This window comes from Pleurodeles waltl, chromosome 4_1 (genome assembly GCF_031143425.1).
Source record: "Pleurodeles waltl isolate 20211129_DDA chromosome 4_1, aPleWal1.hap1.20221129, whole genome shotgun sequence".
Lineage (NCBI taxonomy): Eukaryota > Metazoa > Chordata > Amphibia > Caudata > Salamandridae > Pleurodeles > Pleurodeles waltl.
The window spans coordinates 888031532-888048461 of NC_090442.1; the positions used below are offsets into that span (position 1 = coordinate 888031532).

Sequence of the window (16930 nt, forward strand, 5' to 3'; positions counted from 1 at the left end):
GAAGCTGGGAAATGGGAGGCAACAACCGTCCGAAAGTAGGACTGACTTCTGTTAAAGATTGCAACATTCCGTCGTAACACAATAGGCCCGGAGACGCTGGCGTGCAAACCGAGACTGAAACACAACCCCCTGGTTCGACGCATTCATAGGCTGCTGGTGGAAGGTGGCAACAGCAGCAAAAGGTGACATCAAATAATGCCTACTTACACAGGGTTTAAGATCCTTACCATTTGATTTCTCCTTTCCACCTTTTATTTACTTGTTTTTGTCGCTCCTTCATTCGTTTACAATTTCTTCTCCCCCTAACCTGCTTTTTCTTTCCCTCCGTTGTCCAGTTCAACTGTTGAATGGACAAATCTTATCAGAGCATCTTTTAGAAAGGTAGTATGCTCCTGGGGTAAAAGAAGGAATAGTGGATCTGGGAAACAACATTTTGGAAAGGGAATTACACCTAATGTAGAAGAAAAGTAAATTAATAGTTGGGAGACATCCATGAATGCCTTACTGCACAAGAAGTTTGGGGGCCCAGTCCTGATGTGTGCCAGAAGCAGCCCTGTGCAGGTGCTACTTCCAAGCCTGGCATGTAGTAAGACTTGCCACATGGCTAACGGTGTGTTTAGGGCCTCTGTTTACCTGCCAGCATGCCGAGTCCAAAGCTCTCTTTCCAAAATGGTCACTGCTATTCTTCCTTGTCGACACCATGCACAACCGGCCTGATCAGGAAGCAGCAGATATATAAAGGGTCTTGTTCACTGAGAAGTGCGAGCTGAGTTGAGATGATATATAGAGACTGGGGCGTACCGAAAATTTGCACTTGCTTTTGTAAAGTTGTTGGAGGCCACTGTGACCACGTGATCTGATGCTGAGAACTATCTGATTTTTAGCTATCTCACCAACGAAGGCTAGAATTTACAGCGTGGCGGAGTAGGGATAACTTGCTCATTTCTTCTTCACTTACCAAACTAAAATTCTGATGAAGACCAAAGCAGCTACAGGCCACTGCGGACTACATGGGTGTATCGTCACAAACTGGGAAACAAAGCTCAGAACAAGATTTTCTAACCAAAGCTCAGTTTAGCCACACTAAAATCATTTGCCATTCCACAACCAAAGAGGATAACTACAAGGGTCAAGGAAGCTATTCATCAGAAGCTGATGGAGGTCAGCTGGGTAGATTAGTACCAAATGTCCATAAGTCCAATACATATAATGGTTAGAACAAGATGATGAGAGTACAACCAGAGAAACAACTCTGAATTATAGTAGTGTCAGAAAATAGGGACATTTTCAAAGAGAGATATTCTTCATGTAGATTGTAAATTTCAAATTAGTTTCCATTGCATGCAGCAAATGAAAGCTTTGTTTGGTGGCTTCTTGGATATCAGAAACGTTCTGATATACAGGAACGTCATGCTGATTTAACTTACAACAATGAAGTGCTTTCATTTTCTTCGTGTAAATCTCACAGAAGTAGATAAAAATAAATTTATGAAGTACAAACATACAAAACACGTATTGTCTTTCAAAATGTCTCCAACTGGACAAATGTTTTCTTGATCTTCTGTTTTCAATATATTGTAAATAGAAGAGGATTTAACCAATGCAAAGAGAATACAAATCATCAATACTAGATACAAAATACATTCACAGAGGCGTCCAATAGATCAATCTATATGTCAAATCCACCAAGATTGTCCTATGCATTTGGATAACTGTAAACACACACAACCATTACTGTCTTGTGCTGTATATTTATATTATTCACTTGTAGACTAAACAGTTGTATCCACACATTCAGCCAACACACGTTTGAAATTCCTTCACTTCTTCTGGGCTTAATGGTTAGAATAAGATGAGTGAGCCAAGTTCATATGTCACTAAGTTTAAACAGATTTCTTTTCAGTGTTTCCCAGATGATCTTATTTCAATGGTTCAATAGATAGCAAATGCAATACATATTCCAGAGCATAAATATTTTAGTGTACAACAAGAGAATCAACTCTGATTTAGAGTATTGTCATAGAATAAGGACAACTTCAAAGTGATCAGTTCTTCCTGTGGATCATACATTTCAAATTAGCTTCCATGAAGTGAAGCAAATCCAAGCTTCGTATCATGGCCTCCTGAGTATAAAAAGTGTTCTGATATCCAGAAGGCCATGCTGGTTTAACTTAAAACAATGGACTGCTTAACTTTTTGTCTAAATATCACAGAAGCAGATAAGCAGCAGATATATATTTCACAAAGGGAAGCATCAATTTTGCAGTTGAAGCTCCTGATGATGCATATCCTTTCTGTCCCACAAGATGCCTCGTTATGACCTCCTTCGTAGAAATGAGGTGGTGCACAAAAATCACCCATATCTTTGTATCACTGGGTGCTATGGGCTCAGGAGAAGGCGGATTTGACCACTGAGTGCTACAGGGGAACAGAAGTTGCTAAGAAAGCCATAACAGTCCAAACTGGATCCCTAGCGACTGACAGAGGTTGAAATGTGAGGAAGAGATAAGTCACACTCAATGGGTTTGATAGCCACCATTTTCCATAGCATTCAAGATTTCTATAAAAATTGTAATGTTATTAATAGAATTGTTGGGTAAATGAACTGAATTTCCCTGCAGCTAATGGACTAGACTAGCCAGCATACAGCAGCTGCATATTCATTCCTGCTGAATTTTTTTGATATTGTGTTAATAGGTCAAGAGTTTTGAATTGATGAAAGTAATCTGACAGGTTCTTTTAATAGGCTTTAGATTAAGACTTTTGATGCATGCAGAAATTCGCTAATCTATCAGTGTTACACAGATGTACCATGGTGCAACCCTAACAGTTTTTATTAGCACAAAGAAAAGAACATCCATGAAGGGTGAAACATTAATGCATCCTGGAATAAAGGGCAGCTTCACAGGGAGATATCTTCACTTTTGCTTGTTTTTCTCTGTAAATGTCAAAGTTCACAGTGATAATAAAATATTTCCTCAGATACGGTTTAGGACTGATTTCCGACCTCAAGGACTTACGACCACAACATGTACTTGAGACGAAGCTAGTTGTATGGTTCAGTGGTACATTTAATAAGAACTACTTGGATTGGCTTTTTCACAAAAATATTAAGACCAGATAAAGTATAATAAAAAACAGTGAAGGCCCATAGCACCAAACGTTCTGTACGGCAGTCCTGTTTTAAAAGCACATTTTCTATGTTTTTCGAAATCCCACAGCAGATTATTGATATTGCCAAATGCAGGAATGTTTGAAAAGGTATTAAACATTAGTCACACGTTTCATACCTAACTTATTCACAAGAGTGTGTGTGGAATATTATGTCATGAGATCAGGATTCTGGGAAGCTTGGTCTGATCAAGCAACAAGAGTTTGAGGTTCCTTCTTCAGTATGGGTAGAGTCACAACTGCACCTACTTATCCTCCTACATTGACTCAGCACCGCTGCCCTACCACAAGTCCTGGTGCCACTTTCTCTTAACTTTAGAACTCACCATTTTGTAATGTAGTTGACATAAGCATGGTGTTGAAGTTGATGCATTGCTGATGTCTAGTCACACCAGACGGCAATGAAAGACCACCTGGAGGAATTGCAGTTGCTGCCATCTCTGTGCAGACTCATGTAAAAGGATGTGGGCTAGGCAATCCTGGGTTCCTTTGTGTTTATAAGTGAAGTTGTGGTAATTTCAGACATTTCCAAGACCTTAGCAACATTAGTGATCCCGGTGAAAGACATTCTCCTCACAAATGAGAAGCCATGGAATCCCCCACAGACAAATAAAAGACTGCTCCAAGGTCACTTATTAGTAAAGTTGGCTAAGTTCAAGACTAAGGGATCATATAGAAACTGGCAGAGCAGAAACCCGGCAATGAATTAGTGGGGCTCTCACTCCACCAACGACCACCACAGTTGCTGTTCCAAGACCTCAAATACAAGTGGGGAAAGATTAACTTCCTGGGGGCAGAGCCTCAACTATATCTACCATTAGGAATGCATTACCAGGCAGCCCATAAGGGGTGCCAGGTCTATGCATTAGAAAGCACATCATATTTGGTCATTCCTTCTGATGCATAACATTACTGCCCAGTACCATCATGGGATCTTGGAAAAGTAATCGATGTCACCCATGTGCAAAAAGAAAACTATCTGCACATCAGGGTTTTTAGTTTTAGTTTTGCAGAACTAAAGCCATGCTGATGGAGATTGTTTCTGCATTACAAAAAATATGCTGACCAGCCGCCATAAAATGGCTAGCATTCAACTTTGATGAAAGTGCACCTGTAATGTTAGCCAGAACAATTTTGTTAAACGACCTCTACGGTGGGCCTCTCATTGATCTTTACATGTGCTAACTGCCCTCAGACAAACAGCAACGTTGTATGCCAAAATGTCATTACTTAAATATTGTCAGACAAAAATATCACAGCACAACATTCAGGACACCAATATTTAGACTATATGTATACAACAATATTCTGGTACGATACCATAGCAGCAGAGTTAAAAGAACACAGATATAAGGTCTAAACCCAGTTCGTAACAAGCTTTGGCAAAGCCAGTAGGTATGGCATCCATTTTGAGTCCTGACTAAAACATAACAAAAAAGCCTGTAGCAGAAAAAACTAATTAAAAACACCTCTTTTTCTATGAGGAAATTAATTTGTGTGATGATTGAGTCAGTGCTTAGTTTGTGCTTGTTGTTTCCGGTGCTGAGCACCTGCACTTATTTTTGCAGGCCGGGGCTTATTCTTCCACCTCAAGCATTTGCTGCGAGCAAAAGACACATACGGGAAAGATGGAGGAAGGGAAAAACAAAAAAGTGTCACAAAGGGAGAAAGTAGAAAGCTGCTGGAGTGAGCTGAAGGGACAGGGAGTGGCTTTATATGGATTGAAGAGGCCTGAGATGGCTTCAGGATTACGCTGCCTCAGTATTCCGTGTTCCTACATTTAATTGCATTAGCGGTGTGTTTAAGAGGAGGGCTTTGGGCACCAGCACTTTTTTATTTACAAATTAAGCACCGGATTGAGTGTACTTTCGAGATGCAATATAGCCCCTTATGCATTGCAATGTAAGCACTCCATAGTAGAAGGAATGATACATCAAACATCCATCCTCATTGGATGAGAGAGATATACTCCTCTTAATAGGCCAATGCCCACTATAAATACACTTCGAACCTTAGGCAACTATAACGTCTTATAAACAGCTGCACTGTCAAGACAGACATAAAAATGTATAATCACAGACACACTTAAAAAATAATAATAAATGATAAAATGTACAAACATGGGCCTAACCCTTTCCCATGACTGCGAGTATGAACCTTTCACTCCTAAACATCCAATTAAATGTATTAGAGAAAATGACGATGAAATGAGGAAGGGGTTTATTTAGATTTAGATGGCAATAGTAAATCCTCCTATTAGCGGAGGAAGTGCTCCATTGGTAAAATTACTTTTTCTATGACAGAGATAATTCAACCTGCATACTCTCCCCTGAAGGATCAGCTTCTAAATAAAAATGTAGCACCCCCTTTAGAAATCAAGCGATTTTCCATTACCACCATACGGAATATGAAGCACTTTTTTCTGTGCTGGAAAAAAAAAAGTTTGCGTTCGGTTTGTAAGGCTTCACCCAATTAGGGCTCCGCAAAGTGGATGCACTTGCTGGATTGTTATGATGAAGAAGATTAATCAAACTGAAAAATCTTCAGACAGTAAAGTATGCCCATTGAAGGCTAATGCTTAATGCAGTGTGGTCAGAAACACTGGCCACATGCTTTCAAGTGTTTCTCCTCCAGCAGAAGGCATGGCTCGCAGGTTGACACCAAACCAGGTCCCATAGCTCAGGGGATGGTAGCAGGAGCATGTGAAGGAAATGTTTATGAGACATGAATAGTTTCTGTCCTCTCTCCTGTCCTCCAGCTTCCAGACTACCAGGCCATACAAGCTTCCAGATTGCTAAATACACGTATCTTCATTTGATGGGTGGAAAAATGCAGGAATGTTACATCACCTAAATTCCAATCTAGAGTTTTAGCAAATCTGGCACAACCGAAGGCTGCCAAGTTCTAGTGATACTTTTGCGAGTTTGATTTGCAGCTGCAGGGGATAAGCATGACAAGATGCTATTGTAGTTCATTTGAACAGTGGGAACATAGGAGAGGACATCTTGTAAGATAAAAAATATTGCATATACTATTGGTGGTCCTTGATTCCAGGCATAGTTCCAGGGAGCACACACACAGACAACTGCACATGAGGCTCTTAATTGTCTCCACATCCATATCTTGCTCTCCTTAGCTCTGGTGCTGATCATGCAGCCAACTAACACAAACCGACACTGGCTGCTACACCAGCTACTGCTGGCAATCCTCTGGCATGGTCCATTTTTACAAACACCTGGTGCAATCGTCAAAGCAGGATCTACAATATGTCCCATCTCCTTATGACTTAGCTAGATTGAGAGTGGAGACGGATGGTCATGTTGCACACCTTGGAGGCCGCCACAGTGTGTTGAGTATTATCATGATACCCTGCCAATGGTTTAGCTGAATGCCACTCAAAGGGTCTGCATGATGAGCAGTGCCGCCTTCTTTAATACAAATTCTGTGAATGAGGTACTGGGCTTGGCTTCACCTCTAAGAGCTACTCTGTGGGTAGTGGTAGGTTAGGTGTAGTGAAGGGTTTTTAGGTTTCTTGGATGGATGGATTTTAAGAGTACAAAGGGGTTTTAGGGTTCTGGAATGGATGTAGTATAGGTGTGGGGAAGGGTTTTAGGGGTCGTGGATTTGTGGTCTTTAGGGCTTGGGAGGGATGGTGTTCAGAGGTGGCAAGGGCCAGCAAATTAAAAGCATTTGGAGTTATTGGTTGATAAAGTAAAATAAATAAATGTAGAATAATGACCACTGAAGTAAAACAATGAAATAAATACCTCCAATAAAATTGTTTTTGAAATTAGGACCTGCAACCATTGCATTTACACCTTAAAAATAAGCATGCAGAAACTAATTTCAAACAAAATTACTTCTATGAAGTGGTTTCAATTGAAATGGTAAATGCCATTCATTCTGAAAGTTTCCATTAAACATTTTAGGTGAAATGGTTTCTCAGTAATGGTATTCCATGAAATTGTGTTTCTATTAAATCCCATACAATGGTGAAAAGATAGGACTTTGCAACAAAGGTCTTGCTCATGACTGACTTTTACCGTTTACCTTTGTTCATTAGTGTTGTGGAGGTGTTGTGGAGTGTACTTCACGTTATAGCTAGTGATAGATATTTAAAATGTGACTGCAATATTCTGCAAAGTTTAAAACCTTCACCTTTTGCAAAAGCTGCAGAGTTTTGTGAACATTTCAAAAGTAAGGCATTGAGGTAAAATTCTTGCTAAGAAATATGTTTCTTTAAGGCTATTTTGGAAAAGTTTACTTTTTAGAGGATGCTCTACTAAAAGTCAGCTTTTGCAGACATATTTCTCAGTAAAATCTGCTTTTGTAAGATAGCTTACTCACAATGTTTTATCTAATTCAGAAACAAAATATTACAGGTTAGTGGAGTTGCACTAAAAATGTCACAAGTATGAGGAGTCTGCACACATCTACATACATATCCGAGTTTCCTTATGCCTGCTGGTGCCGTATAAGGGAGTTAATTGAAATCTATCTTCAGTGTTTCGTTAGCTGTTTAAAAATATCCGCAACGGTGTTAATATTATGTGCATCGTTCGACTGTGCATATGCCTTACAAGGGAGGAAAGATGGCGTCGCCCTTTGTGGGACTTTCAACCTGAGACTCTCTGTCCCGAACAGATGTTGCAGGCCCAGCAGCGACAGTACTACACTTCTGCTAGCCTGACACTGATGCCTACTCTCATAAGATGCTCCAGGCCATGTTGCCAGCTGGAAAGCTTACTTTCATAGGAGGCCCCGGTGGGAAGCCTGTGGTGAACTGTGCAGGGACATCCTTCACAGCACAGATGCAGGGTATTATTATCACTGCTATAAATAGATTCAAGGTTACATTTTTCTCACTACACATGTATTTGTGGTGGAAGAAAGAGTTTTGCAACAAATGAGACACGTCCATGCAGATAGAAAATATATGTTCAAGAATGTAGTTCCTCCAGTATCAAATCTGTAGTGATGGTCATGTTTCACTTTATATTGAAGGAGCACTTGTGGATTGATAATACCTTTGATTTAAAATAAACTAAATTTGTACGAAACATTCAGTGATATTGTTTAGGAGCCTCAGACGATCATTTAACGTTTTATACAGATTGTAATGGGTTTATATAGATAGGGTACGACCATAAATTTCATTTCCCATTCAGTCACAGAGAACTTAAAAAATACGCTGGCCATAATTTCATCACAGCTTGCATGATGTGGGAGCTTAGTGCATCGTAAATGCTTTGCTGTGTGAAGTGTTAATCGGATTCGTATTTTTTAACATACTAAGCATGGCAATATATATGTACATCTGAACCAGTTTGTGAACCTCACATTGGAATAAAATGTCAAATCCAATGGGCTCAGGGATTTTTCTGCTGCATCATACGATACCTTGCGTGTGAACGTGAACCAAGGGCGGAAACCACCCAAGGGCTGGCAAATGCCACTGTGTGATGTTTGGAAACCGGTAGAATAAAGTATATCTAAAAAAGAGTTGGAAATTTTCTTCTGCCTACTAGATTACACAGAGAAAAAATGACGTCAGGGGACCCAACACACAAGTTACCCACGAAAAACACATCCCAGTATGGAGACAATTCTCAGGGGCGTAGCTTGGTCAGTATGATTGGAGGAGGTGTTACCTTCAGATTTCCAGACAATCAGGCTGGCACAAGATGTTAAAATACATTGTAGGACAAGCAAGGTGCATGAGAGGGGCTTAAGAGGCAGTGGAAAGGGAGAGGAATGCAGACTGGAAGGTGTACTAAGGGAGAGAAAGTGCATTATTTTGTGAAATAGCAAACATTTTTGAAGTCTTTCCAAACAGAGAGAAGGAGAGTGTGCGCATGTTTTTACATGTGTAAAACTCCCAGGTGAAATCCGACAGAGACCTCACCATACCCAACTGATAGCACCCGTTCCCAACTATTTATCACAAAATACATGTAAATGGGGGTGTAACAACCCACACGCTCTCCTGAAGCCACGCCTCTCAGAATTCTTAGGGAAACTGGCCTGGCCACCCAGATCAATAGGTAATTATGGCTGGGGACTGCCTTCCTCCTGCTCCCTTCCTACTCATAAAATGGTGATTACAGAGAGGTCCTCCTCCATTCTCTGGCTTCCACGTCCTGGGGAGGTAGTGGCAACCTTTCATTCCTGTCCTTTGGGCTGTGGAGACGAAACCATAAGGAGAGGCCACACAAAGTCTTGCCAAAGGATCCTGGAGTAAAATCTATGCACAACTCTTTCATGCCGATCCAGATCTACTTGATGCCGTTACTTGAATGCTTGAGAACAGAACCACTGAGGTGTGATCCACAGACACTGTGCCTTCTTCCAGCTCTCCACCTTGGGGATGGGGAGTAATATTCCTGAGTAGATTCTTCCCTCCAATATTCATTCCTATTTTATAAGCCACTTCTTATGTAAAAGATAAAACGAACCCTGCTTAGAATGCCACATCATGAAATTGTGCCTTTCCCTTTGCCTGGAGGATAGGTTTGGTTTCATATGTTGAATTAGGTGCTTATTGCAAAAATGGAAGACGTGCACAGTGGGCCCCACAACATATTTTTGCCATAGACATCTTAAAAAATATTTGACAGGCCTGTTCATTTTTTTTTCAATGTATCCATTTTTCTTTAAAGAAAACAGGGTGCATTTAAAAAAAAAAAGATTTGCTTTATTTAAATGAATCACAAACATGGTGGTCTGCTGACCCCCAGCAGGCCACCATCCTTGTGATATCAGCGATTACTAATGGGTCGCAAACTGATACCTACCTCATTAATATTCATGAGGTAGGTCTATTTGCGACCCACTGGAAATCACAAAATGTGCCAAAGACACATTTGTACATTGGATGTTTGTGATTACCAAATAGAGAATCACAAAAATTGGCAAGTTGGTGATCACAATTGTACCTTTGTACATGTATCCCTAAGTGTCCTTACAGTGTAGTCTGCTGATCCTCCCCCATTGAATTGCTGTTGACCTGCAGTGGCACTCTCAGTTAAATACTGGAATTTGCAGCTAGACCCTGACCGGACTGCAAATAGCACAAAAATAAGCTGGCAACCTTGACCTTGCTCCAGTAAAACGGATCATGTCACTAACGTCCTGAAAAGCAAGTAAAGCCCTCTATGCCAGCACACAGAAGTACCCCTTCAAGGTATTATGACTTTAGCACCCAATCAGAAGTCTATTGTCAGCGTACCTTTGTAGACTCTTCATCATCATGGGATGGGGAAACACTTCAGAAATTCTTAAAGGAAATCTACCACACATTTACTTCATCTTGAAAAAGACTTCCTGACCTTACACCAAATCTACCGAGCTTACAGTTTGGGCCTACTATCCATCACCCAGTGTTTCCATCCTGACCTCCTCAGTAAACTTGATTCTCTTCCTTTTCCCCTATGAAAGTGCTCTGAACCTGTCTATAGCCAGCAATATAAAATAAACATTAGTGATATTTTGCAACTTAAGGGAATGCAAAGTATGTTGCGCAAACCATAATCCTTTTACTAGGGGCGGCTCCTCCTCTATGGCAGAGGAGCGTCGCCCCCCTGCCACCCCTCCACCAGCAGCAGCAGCTGCAAAACTTTTATAGTAAAAACATAATTAACTCTGTTTATTATGTTTTTACTGTAAGAGGGGCGGGGCCATAGGAGTGACAGAGGGAGAGTGCACAGCTCTCCCCCTCAGTGCGCATATGTGTTTGGCCGGCCGTCTCGGGCCAGCTAAACACGCATGCGCACTGTGCTCTCTCCAGCCCGGTACTGTGTTGCCGGGCTGGAGAGAGGAGAGACAGGCTCCCAGTCTGCATGGAAGCGCCTGGCTGGGCACTCCCAGCCAGTCCTAATGCTGCTCTGAGCAGCGTCAGGATTGGTTGCAGGGCAGGCTGGGAGCCTTTGACTGCAATGCAGGATGGAGCGGATGGAGCGTTGTAGCGGAAGCGCGGAAAAAAGGAAAGCTTTATTTTTTTTTATTATTACATATTTTTGGGATTCCCACCCCCCCGCCACGTGCAGCCCCTTTCCCTCACGCAAGCTGCTCCTGCCTTGTACTGTAGAAAATATTGGTGCCGTGACCTAATGAGGAAAGCAAAAAGAACAGATGATGGATGAAATGTGGAACAATGCATACATTCACCCCCCGTCACAAAGGTCTGGGTTTATCCCATCTGTTTTTTGTCCACCACGCCACCCCAGTTTGGACCCTGCCATATGCAAATCAGTCTTGACTCTGCTCCCTATGGGAACAGACCAGCCCGAACTGCCAGGCAAGGGCCTCCGTGGAAAGGAAAGAAGCATCCTGGGATGTGTTTTGGATATAACCCCCTCATCAGCCAGGATACCTTGAATCAAGTGGTGCAATGAGCATGGGACCCACGTCTAGTTATATGCCACTGTATTCAAGCTAGCCTGGCTGATGAGGGCTGATACCCTGAATCCCATCCCAGGATGCTTCTTTTTGGTCCAGGGACTAGCAAACAATCACAAAGAGGAAGGAGTCACTTGGGGACCCCTTCCCATCTACAGATGGGTTACCAACTACGTCGGGCCTAAGAGGGATCCTGAGCAATTACAATCAAACCGTGATGCATATTCAAAAGAATCAGCATTTCATCTGCATACACTAAGAAGGAAAAAACGAGTTCATGCAACAGATCAACCTGTGGTCCTAAATATAAACTGAACAGAAGAGGAAAGAGCGATGAGCCTTATTAGTTCTTCTGGGGCCTGGTTTGGGAACTCAATTTAAGAAGCCCCTCTACGCTCTTTGAAATCCATAGAAGAGGCAGGATTTAATGCACTCCAAACCTGGCCATCACTGTGGGACTCAACCAGGACCTCCCTTACTGCACACACCTCACAACAAATCACTGTTCCTCGCTGACTTCCTTTCTATGCTTTGCCTAGGCTGTCTTTAAAACTATCCAGGGTCTAGTGCCCCTTCATCTGTTCCTGCCCTCCAGACTTGCATCTTCACCTGCTCCTAGCGCTCTGGGTCTCGCATGCGCTTGGTACAGCCCCATCAGCAAGTGCTCCCTCCTGCGTCAGCTCATTCTCCCTGCTCGATCCCATGTTGTGAAATCTGCGCCTTCGGCTCTTTGCGTCACACTTTCACTCACAAGTGTTCTCCACCCCCTCCAGGCAGCTATTCTCAGGTAGCTTTTCATAAATATAAACTCCCTGCGCGTTTCATTGTACTTTGTGAATTGGATCATTAATATTCTTTCATTGTCTATATTCTTTAATGACTTGTCTTATTTCGAGCGCTTTACGTAAGCACTTTATAAATGAAATGAAAAAAATACATATAATAAAAGGGAACGCAGAGAAGAAACCCAGTGGTACCAGAATGCTACTGCACCACCTTCCATTTCTGCCCCGGAAGTTAGGTTAGAGGTTCACACTCAAGTAGGCTTCTTCAGATGAAGAAATGTGCTTCTTCATGTTTTTATATACTCCCAAAAAGGGCTTCCATATCAGCTCAGAATATTAGTGCATCTGACACCATTATATGCTACACTGCTGCTTCCGATGTGCGCCAAATTGCAAAATAAGGTACTTTGTTGGCAAATATATCACCGACATAAAGGGCTATATTAAATTGCCGGATTCCATAGAACATCACCTATATTCAAGGCCCATGCCACTCTGAGGCCACGATAGTCACTTGCCGGTGGCACTACCAGGTACAGTCAAAGGATGACGCAACACTGCAAGAAATGTATTCAAAATGGCCTTGGTGCTAGGGAAACCAGCAAAATATCATTACACTCAAGGCTGGAAATCCTTTCACTGGAGCTCTATGGAGTTATTATCTAAATTCACATTTTAAAGAAAACCCAGACTGTAAACAATCCACCGTGAGTGGAAGTTCCCGGCTTTGGTTTACCAAGTATGAGTGGTTCAGACAGACAGTGTGTCACTTTCTATTCGTGGTATATCGAGTGGCGGAATATACACAGAAAGGGTGTGATGGAAACCCAAACCGAGGGAAAACTTCCAGAACATCTGCTAAGGGCCATCACTTTACAGACCAAGAACATTTTACAGCCAAGACAGACGTCATGTTGCAGTGTGGATTCTCTTTAATATGTTTTCGTGTATTTCAGGTCATCGAACACTAATTCGGAATGAAGATATTGGAATAAAGGGACACCTTGCGGGCTGGAATATATCGCAGAGGAGACTTTTCAGTCGCATTTTAAAGAACAAAAACATCGCTGTATCCTACAAAGCAGCATTACACGTTCAGAAGTCAGTTGACTCAGAAATAGATGCTATTAAATCTTTGTTTCACCTTTAGGCTTCTACTTGAAGTTTATAGCCAAGATTTGCAAAAATAAGTCTCCTTACTTGGGTGTAAAGTGCATTTCTGATGGCAATTTGCAAATCATGTTGGTAGTACGATAACCACCCAAGGGGAAAGTACCGCTCAATGGTGAAATCTTAGGGACTCGGGTAAGATTACGTCCGGCATTAAATGCATTCCTGTGCCGGTTACCAGTCTGATCCTTCTTCTAGGGCGATAGACAATCTAATCCCAGTAACCGATTTAGACTGTGCTTACAAGATCTTACACCAGATGGGGCTGCCACCACTTCAAAGGTAGGTAGAGTATGGGCACCATGAAATCGCCTGGTTCATAGCATTGTCCGGGAAGTAACAGTAATAATACTGACAAGTGGTATCTTTAATGAAGAACAAATTACACAGAGATATAAATATATTCTGCAAATGTTACAAATCTGTCAATCCTTGGGTTATCCTATAGTCTTATGTCTAGGCGCACTAGCATGTACTATATATGACCGAGAAGCTTGACAGTTGTTTTATAGCCTTTTTAGATACACTGCAGCACATGACATTGATCTGTTCATTATGTACAAACCAGGTAGCAAATCTCACAACACACCTTTTTCTCCCTGAAGGTGGAATTAGAACAAAATTGTTGTTCTTCAAGTGAAAAGAGGTGTCGGTGGCCCAGCACAAAGTAAGTGCAGATGCGAAGATGAGTAACCTTGCACCCTCAATAAGGATTGGTCATTGATGGTGATATAACTTTCAGTGTATCTACCGCTGTACAATATTATTAAAGGTGTAAAAAATATTCTAAAAGCTTAAACGATTCCCAATAAAAGAAACGCATTATCTCAACTTACTGCATGCATTTACACTTTGTCATGAAATAAGCTGGAGGTTTTGAACTTCTGCTAAATGTTTTCACTTCTATACATATAAAAGTACAGTAGCAATATCATGGCAGCTATTCTACTCAAATATTGACACGGTAATATCCTTGCAATGAAGATATATATAAAGAATGATAGTTATCACATCGATTAATTGTAACAATCACATCGTCATATTTACACGATGAACCTCCGGTGTCACCGGCTTTAAGTAGTTTTAAAAATTCGTCTGTGTACTCACATGAAATTCACGCAGCCGGTCCCGGCAGGGGGCGCAATCCACACAAAGCTGAGGTTAGTGGTCGGCAGGTGGCTAACGTGAGAGGCCACGACGCTGCACATAAACTGCGTCCCGAACTGGTGATCCGACATGATACCTGGGAGAGGGAGACAGAAATAGAACAACAATGTAACAGCGTCCTGATGCCATGCAAAATAATCCACCCCAGCACATGTCAGCAAGCTCTCTAAAATCCCGGATGGAGGATCATGGGTTCATCCTCAGGAGCATACAAGCAATGTGGACTGCACAGCAATAGGTTCTTACATTCTCGCGTTCCTCTCTTTTTTTCAGCAGCTTTAGTCTGTGTACTTGAATATTGGCAGCTTGTAATAGCTGTCTGATCGGGGATCTTTTCAATATAATTACAAGTATTCACCAACACATCTCCAGCACAGGATCTGTGTAAAGACGGAGACCGGCAGTAACAGGTAATCATTTTATTCCTAGATAATGCGGGTACATTACAGGAGCAATGTCGGAATTCATCCCGACTGCTTTCATTCTAACCGCCACCTCCCGAACCCCCGTCTCGTAGATCGAATGTCAACCTTCCACATTCGATCTACGCACCACACATCTTCCCCTCTTATCAACAACAACAAAAACAAATAACATACTTTAAATCGGGAAAATACATATAAGAGAAAATACATAATACATGTACATCTAAAGAAAATTAATTTTCTACATTGAATTGGAAGCATTCCCATTTAGTTGACTTCCCATCACGAATTCATTGAAATGCCTTGGTAATTTCCTTTCTCTCAAACTTTTACAAATAGGTATCACGTCATCCTCCTGATTCCCGGATTCAAGACCACGGGATTCACCACCTCCTTCACCTCTGTCTGACCGCGCATCCTCGTATCCCCACAAATATTCACTCTCTTCATCAAAATCTTCACACACAGATTCCTGGGGAAAGTTACTTGCCTTAAACAAACTCACATGCCGCAAATTACGTACTCTTCCATCCTCAAGCTGAACTGCACCATTCAATACCTTCACCACTTTCATAGGGCGTGACCATCTCGCATTCCCTTTATTTATTAGCCCAACATTTTTCACACGTACATACTGTCCAACTGCCAAGTTTGGCATAGTTTTTCCACTATTGATTTTGTTTAAAACTTTGTTTTGATACTCTTGCACCCGATTTTTCACAGAGCTAAAGCCTACCCCACCAAAACTTCCTTGCCTTCTGTTCATCAACCACCAAGGGATTAGTTTAGAAGAGGGTTTCCGACCCCTCAATAACTCAAAAGGTGTTTTCCCAGTGACTGAATGTGGCGTAATTCTGTATGATAACATATTTTGGATGGCCTCCTTCCAAGACAAATTAGATTCTAAAGCTAATTGTATAGTGTCCTTGATAACCTTGTTGAATCTTTCAACCTGACCATTACCTTCAGGATGATATAATGACACCCTCACATGATTTACCCCACAGCTCTTCAAAAAGGAACTCATCTTAACAGAAGTAAGTTGTACACCATTGTCCTAAACAATAGTTTCAGGAATTCCTTCCCTCGCAAATACATCTTTTAAGAATTGGATCACAGTATCAGTCGTTATATTGCCAACCATACGAACCTCTGGCCATTTGGAAAAATAATCAACTAAGACAATCGCATACCCTTCCTTAGCAGGTAAGTTAACAAAGGGACCCATAAAATCAATTGCAACTTTGCGCCACGGGCCATCTGGCAACTCAACCAACTGTAATGGTACCACTAATGGTTTCACAGACTTGTCACTCAATACACACTTACCACACTCTCTTACCCAACGATCTACCATACCATCTAACCCCGGCCACTAAAAAACGTCTTTGATCTTCCTCCTGGTACTTGCCATGCCACCATGACCTTCATGTCCCAACTTAACAATGGTATCACGCATACCATAGGGAGGCACAATTTTATCACCTCTTAATATAATGTCATTCGACACAGACAATTCCTCTTTAATCTTCCAAAATGTACTGCTCTCGCCTCGTAAACTACGCTCTGATGGCCATCCTTTCAAAATAAACTCTTTCACTTTCAACAAAACCACATCCTTCTGCATTTCTCTCATCCACACACATTCAGATAAATTGTCATGCACATTTCCATTTTGCAAAACATAACATCCTTACAAGTGAATGCAACATCGCACTCTCCATCATCAATTTCCTCGGCACTACTATGCGATAGTGGTAACCTAGACAACCCATCCGCCACACAATTACTTTTCCCTGGAAGATTCAAAATCTC

At 41.6% G+C, this 16930-nt stretch overlaps 1 protein-coding gene across 1 annotated transcript in view; it reads right to left on the reverse strand.

Moving 5' to 3' along the window:
• Positions 1-16930, reverse strand: part of RELN (reelin) — a 1304886-nt gene that overhangs the window by 1064068 nt on the left and 223888 nt on the right. The window contains exon 3 of the mRNA XM_069229640.1: positions 14631-14766. Coding sequence (XP_069085741.1) covers positions 14631-14766 — 136 coding nt within the window. The remainder of the gene's footprint in view (positions 1-14630; positions 14767-16930) is intronic.